The sequence below is a fragment of the Alligator sinensis genome, unplaced genomic scaffold (genome assembly GCF_000455745.1).
Source record: "Alligator sinensis unplaced genomic scaffold, ASM45574v1 scaffold111_1, whole genome shotgun sequence".
In the NCBI taxonomy this organism is placed as follows: domain Eukaryota; kingdom Metazoa; phylum Chordata; order Crocodylia; family Alligatoridae; genus Alligator; species Alligator sinensis.
Window position 1 is genome coordinate 1032533 of NW_005841875.1, and position 7177 is coordinate 1039709.

General features: G+C 40.8%; 1 protein-coding gene across 1 annotated transcript in view; it reads left to right on the forward strand.

Annotated features, from left to right (window-relative positions):
• Positions 1-6330, forward strand: part of TRPC7 (transient receptor potential cation channel subfamily C member 7) — a 115654-nt gene extending 109324 nt beyond the window's left edge. The window contains exons 10-12 of the mRNA XM_025196023.1: positions 2539-2592; positions 4999-5074; positions 6049-6330. Of these exons, the coding sequence (XP_025051808.1) occupies positions 2539-2592; positions 4999-5074; positions 6049-6191 (273 nt within the window). The 3' untranslated portion in view covers positions 6192-6330. The remainder of the gene's footprint in view (positions 1-2538; positions 2593-4998; positions 5075-6048) is intronic.
• Positions 6331-7177: the final 847 nt, after the last annotated feature.

The window sequence follows — 7177 nt, forward strand, 5'->3', positions numbered from 1 at the left end:
GTCTAATTCCAATAGACACTGAAGTTTTTTGGTAAACCCCTCTCAGGACTTTAGGCACCTAAAATTTGGACCATAAGTACCCAACAACCAGATTGTTGAAGTATTTTGGCATTACCAGGCCTACACAATTTAGGTAGCTTAGTTGCACTTTTACAAATGACTTAGACTGTTAAATCACTGAGGGTGTGAACAGACATTGTCTTAAAGGAGGAGGCTTTGGAGTCCTATCAGCTGTTCCATTGCAACCGTTTCATTTGTCCCCCCTATCCTGGAGTACGTAACGATAAGCCTCCCTGTTTCATTCAGGAGTAACCTGCCCTCTTTTAACTTCCAGTTACAATGGGATAGGAGCGGACAGATGAAACAGTTACAGTAGATTCATCTGAACTGTGGTAACACCCCTCCTCTCCTTTAAAACAGCGTAATTGTTTCTTTGTCTATACTGTTTGCCATTGATGACATGTTTGCCATAAATTAAAAAACCTGGTGAGAACACAAAAAAAAAAGTCAAATTCTGCCAATCACACTACTTCTCTAGGTTTTCAACAACAGAAGCTATTATTTTCAAGTTAGAATGACAAAGGGTCATGCCAGGTCAGGGCCCACCTCTACCAGGCAACTCTCTACTAATGCCAAAGGCAGCACTGAAAAACTGATCCATTTTATAAAGAGAGATTGTATCTATCTATCTATCTAGATATAGATATAGATATATGCACACACAAACACACTGTTTCTACCAGACTTGTCCTCAAAGGACATTGCTGAAAATGTCTGAAGTTTGAGGAAAGAATTGTCAAAATAATAAAAGGTGGGGAGGGGAGGCAATGGCATAGATTACAGAGGGAACAAACAGTACAGATCAGTTCAGTAATCAAGCCAGCAGATAACAGTTTTGTGCACCTGGGAGAATGTCTAATGCAGTAGCTGCTCTCCTGGCCATTTCATATGGCTAGATTTTTAATGTGATATTTCTATACTGCAGATATTTCTATACTGCAGATAAGTGCAATTTTCTGGAGGATTTTAGAGGCCCCTAATGCTGTGACAATGTAAAATGGCCAAGGCATGCAGAACGAGAAGTCTGAGAGCTCCAATGACAGGCTGTGACTTGCAAAGCTCAGGTGATGCATGTAGGAGCTTTGTCAGAAAAATACAGGACAGATTTGTGCTGGGTATAAAACACCCATCTTGCTCTAAGCCTGTTCATGGGTCTGATGATCAGGGTGACAAGGTGGGGCCCTTAAATTGACAATGGATTTGGCAAAGTGGGTTGATATGCTGAGCTGAGACCCCTTAACTAGCATCTGAACCTCCATCAAATGGTAACAACCTCTGGTTACTCTTGACCTGGAGTAAGCAGTGTCTCAGTTGAGATCCATCGTATCTGGGCATATCTGAAACACTTAATTTAATCTTACCAGCCCCCTGCAATGTGTGACAGTATTACCATCCCCATTTTACAGATGCAGAACTGAGGCCCAGCAAAAGTTAAAAAGCATTTAGGATATCATTGACAAATCTCAGTCTCCTGACACAAGATTGTCCTTTCATTCTCATTCCCAGCATGCCAAGATCTACAGAAAGTACTAGAGTAGCTGATGGTACAAAGAGTACTTGAAGGTTGGGCCAATATGTACATAAAGGAGACTGATTTCAGAATACAAGGTAGTGATTTACAAGTAGTTTATCACCTTGTCTAATCACAAACAGTCAAAAAACCTAAGGCTGAATCGATTTAATCTTCATAGGCTAGTCTAAGCTGTGTAGATTGAACCAATAAGCAAATGAACAGACATTCACTTTTGATTCCAGAAACGTAGCTACATGCCTGAAGTGCATCAGGCCAGAAGCCAGCAGGAGTGGGGTTACTGGAGGTTTTTTAACTGCAAAGTGCTGCCCTTTCTGGAAGGCAGGCCTTAAGTCACCTCAAACCAAGCACCCCAAATCAATAGATACTTCTGGAAATTTGAGCCAGGTGTTTTTTTTTAATTTCACTGTGCCAGTAACTATGTTATGGAAAAACCATTTCACTTACACTAGCACAAAAGGAAAAGAAAAAGTAGCAGATTTGAAGGAAAGTGGGCATGCAAAACTAAATGGCTACAATACACCAATAAGGCAAAAATACAGTCGAATGTCTCAAAGCCCAGAAAGTGATCTTCCCCTGACAGAATCTTGGCCAAAATGCATCATGTTCTTGGTTTTCAATATCCACAGACAAATCTTACTACAGCATATGTCCTGGTGTAGTTGCCGCCATGACAATCTTCACCCTTGCCACTTGAAACTGAACTTTACCACCGTATTGGGAGCATTTCCCATTGCAAATACTGGCACACCAGCAAATATTGTGGTCAGTGCAGGTAAATGCTATGCTATGCTATGGTAAATGCCAAGATAATAGCATGAATTGTGTGTTGATTCCTTGTTTTTCTGTGACTTCCCTATTTCCATCTCCTATTTTTAAAGTTATTTCTTTTGGATCCAGCCTTTCCCCACTTTCCCCAAAATGTTCCTCCATTTATGTTTTCTCAGGTGGCAACACTACCTCCCTCTGGATTCTACTACCTTGGCCATCTCCAGCATACAGTACGTGCACTGTGGCTCATGTATACTTTCCTTATCTGACCCACCTGGTTAGCCAGATCTCTCTCCTGGTAGGAAGACACAGTCCTTAAATATTTCACTTTTCATTACTTCAAAGCATATATATGAGTAACCAGATATTTATTGGTCATTCACATGCCTTATGTTACTATAGAATGTAGTTCTCATGAGGGAAACCTGGATTTTTGGATGTTTCAGAGACTTTGGAAAGTTTCATAGTTTCTAGGATCGGAAGGGACCTGAACAGATCATCAAGTCTGCCCCCCTGCCCTGATACTAAGTTTCTTAGTAACATCTAAAGCAAAATGTGAGCCTGGACCAGAGAGAAAGTTTTCCCTCCATAGTCGCTGGATGCTCAATAAGTAGCAGTCAGGGCAGGTATTCTTGAAGGCTAATGGTGCGTCGTTCTCAGTTAATCTCAGGAAAGATTCAGGATCCAGAAACCCTAGAGAAAGAGAAGAAAAATATTGAATGGACTCAATCATGTAATTTGGACCCTGTATCGTGTTCCAGCTGGTGGTGAGCTTCACTTCACCATCGGTGGCAGAATTGAAAGGAGCAAAGCAAGAGGGGGGCCTGATCATGTCCCTTCAGTCCGCATTGCATTAGAATATTCCTTCCAAGTGGGTATCTGTACATCTCCAATCTGTCTGAGCCTTTCAAAACTTGACTGAGTATATTAACCAAGCGCTTTACCCAAAGCCGTAATTTAGGTGTCTAGAACAGATTTAGATGCCTCATTTTGGAGAGGTAGTTTCGTTTACTCCTTTTGATATATTGCCATTCTTTAGATTATTTTTAGGGCAGTTTATTAATGTCTTTTGCATAGTAAAGATCTGAAAACAACACAGGACTCTGAGTGTATCCTAGGAAAGAGACTATCCTCCTTTTTTATTCTGTGGATAGATCCGCAGGCCTTCTGAGTTTTTGCAACAGCATCACATTGCAAGCTCATAATTACAAACATTGCATATCATACTCATATATTTCTTTATTTCTTTTTAACCAGCAAACTCCTCTTTCATATTTCTATGTAGTATTTTTTTTTCCTTGGATGTAATCAGTTCATACTATTTTTCTAAGCTAATTCTTATTCATTTTAATCCACTTCTCTAACTCTGTTCCATTTTTCTGAGGGTCCTTCACTGAGGGCCCTCTACACATTACATTTATGCTGCAATTAACCCATTTATCACAACATAAATGGCAAGGATGCTACACATGCACCCAATTTAAGGTACCATAAAATGGCAAACCATCCATAAAAGCATTTCTCATATAATGTAGAACATTCTTATGGCTGGTTTGTAAGGAGCCTTCAATTGAAAATGTGATGTGTCCACACATCAGGGCTCTTTGGGGCTGATGCTTAATAATCAGCTGATTGTTGAAATCAGCACTGGATATCCCCAGTCTCCAACCTGCCTGCTGACAACACTGTCAGCACCAGCCTAAGACAGCCCTGGTTTCCAACTGCCCCAGGCCCAGTGTTAACAATCATCTGACAATTAAGTGGTTTTTCAGTCCTGGCCCAGACAGCCCCCAATCTTGAACTAGATCTTGGGCTCTCCAGGGTTGAGGCCAGCTGCTGGTCCTTTTTGGCCCCAGGATGGTATTGAGTTATGCTGGGCTGCAGGCACCTGGCTTTCAATTTGCCAGTGCAGAGAAAGCCTGGGATCATGATTCCCAACTTCTTCTGCACTGGCAAGATGATAGATGCAACTGGGATCTGATCAGTGATTTCACAATTGTGCTTCCTGCCATGCATATGTGGTATGGCAGGAGGCACAATCGTTGAGATCGAGGGTCAGAGCCCATGGTCCTTTGAATTAATGTGTGCCAAGGGCCTGGGTTTCCTATTTCTCCTTAAAGCCTTATCCAAAGCTTACCGGAGAAAATGACTCTTTTTACTGAAATTGATGAACTTTGGATCAGGTACATGGTCCATTACCATAAGTGGTTGCATTCTAAGTCATTAATGAAACTTTTTTCCCTCTCTCAAGATTCCTTTCTGCAAATATTTGAAACAGCAACATGCCTAGCCAAGATCCCCAGAAACCTAGACCAGACCTTATGCATAGCTTGCTCTTGGATCATATCTGTTTACTCTTTGAGTAGAGGCTCCCAAATTCACGTGTCCTACAATAGGCTGTAATATGACTTTCATCTAGGATCCTTACTTGTGCACAACCCATTACTGTAACATGAAGTGCATCATGGAAGAAGAAAAACCTGGATACTGACAAAAGTCAACTGCAAAACTTAACTTCAGTGGAGCCAGGATTTCTCTCACAGTGAATTCAGTTGCTTAAGCAGTGCTTAACAGATGTAGAACGCAGAGATGTAGGCAAGTCTATTCCCATTTAACCATCTTGATTCATTTTTCAGAAAATAATGAAGCGTCTTATTAAGCGGTATGTACTGAAGGCTCAGGTGGATCGAGAAAATGATGAAGTCAATGAAGGTAAGTGGTTTGTACTATTGATAATGGTATGACCACTGTGAGAAACGTGTCACATGATAGTGTTGTTAAGCTACAACTGCTGTGGCCAATCAGAGATTGTTAGCTGAAGCTCCTGGAGACACCTTCACAGTGGGAAGGTGGACATGGGTGGCTTCAAACCACCTGTGTGCACTTGGAATTCCAAGTTTCTCTCACAGCCAAGGATAACTGCCCTGCCGTACATATAGATCCACCCACTCCAGCCTCATAGTCTCCGGTACATCCCCTCCATGGGACCTTATAAAGGGACTTGTATACGGGAAACTTATGACTGCCCTGCACAGTATCTGCACTGTTGGACTTCTTCTCCTAGACTCTGTCATACAGAGGCTACAGTGGAGGAAAGGCTTCCTCCTAGTATCTGTAATATGCTAAGCCTTCTACATTTCATAACATGATCCCATTCTTTATTTGCCTGGAATATAGGTTTTTCAAGTACATCCATATTTCTTAATGGCACGTTAGTGCCTCCCTAGGGGTCTTTGAAGGTCCCTTGTCAAAACCTTGGTCTGAATCATCCTCAGGTAGAAAGGATATATAGTTTCCTATTCACAATAAGTAGAGTGCTATATAGCACAGGCTCAAAGCATCATTTCTCCAAATCCCCAAAAAGGTTCCAAGGTAAAACAGAGACTTTTAAGTGGAACAGTAGAGGTTTTAGAAAGAACAGGAACTTTCTACATAGGACTGTTGTCAGCAATGTGATTAATACTGTGATTAGTTCAGTATGTAATTCATAATTGATTCATTCAGTATGTTGCAGTGTGGTTCTGAGTAGCTACTATTAGAGCTGGAACGCCAGTTCAGTTCCAACACAACTCATTCCAATCCCATAGGTTATGCTCCTAACTTAACTTGTTCTTAGGAATTAATTATACCAGGACTGGTATAATTCAACCTTATTAACAAGATTACATATATCTTTTTTCTTTTAGGAGAACTTAAAGAGATTAAGCAAGATATTTCCAGTCTCCGCTATGAACTTTTGGAAGAAAAATCACAAGCCACTGGAGAGCTGGCAAGACTAATACAACAGCTGAGTGAAAAGTTTGGGAAGAACTTAAATAAGGACATTTGAGGGTAAAGAAAGGGAAAGCTGACTAGTTTTCTAAACATTTATTTGATATTTCAACCAGCATTTTAAGAGAGCAAAAACACTGCAAGAGATGAGTACTGAACACTCAACTTTTTGCTAATTAACAAATATTGGTAGGGGCACTGTGCATTAGACTGTGGTATTGGATGAAGCCAATGTTCATATAAATCCTTTATGATATAAAGGGGACACATCTGTATAAAAATGAGCCCATCGACATCAGATGTAGATGCACCATCTCCAAAAGATAATCATGGTTATTCTAGATACCCAAAGCACCTTTTACAAAGGCAAAGGGCCAAATGCTCACCTGGTATAAACTGACATAGCTCCAATGAAGCTATGCTGATTTATACCACCTGGGGATCTGACTCACCAACACTTGGGTTTAGAGCTGGATGAAGCCTGCTGAAGAGCGCTCCATGAATACCCATTCCTATTTTCAAACATAGTCCCATTCCCATATGTGTGCACACTCCTTTTCTGTTTGCTTTTCATGGTCGTCAGTAAAATTGAATTTGAATAGCGCTGTAGTTAATGAAAAGCAAATGTAAAGTCACACACTAAAATACGGTCCTCTCAATTACTCTTCCCAGGAGTATTTGTCCTAGAGATTTAATGGGAAGAGTTAACTCATCCAATTCAAAGAAGAGCAACAACACTATGTGACCAATCATAATGAAGCAACTCAGCTCAAATTTGCGATGTCAAATGGCAAGCCACGGAGTAAATGAAATTTACAGGCGCACGGTTGGATAGTTTCAAACCATAAACGCGTTAATTAAAAAAAAAATAAAATCTCACTGACGAAGGACATCCCATCAGCACAAAGGGGTATTTGCCAACTGAATGGTTTGCTGTGAGTTGTGTGTTCAGCTCAAAAACAAGGAGAAATTAAAACCAGTGACTCAATGTGATTGCAGATTGCACTCTTGCAAGTGAAAAGCGATCAGTCCACACAACACAGC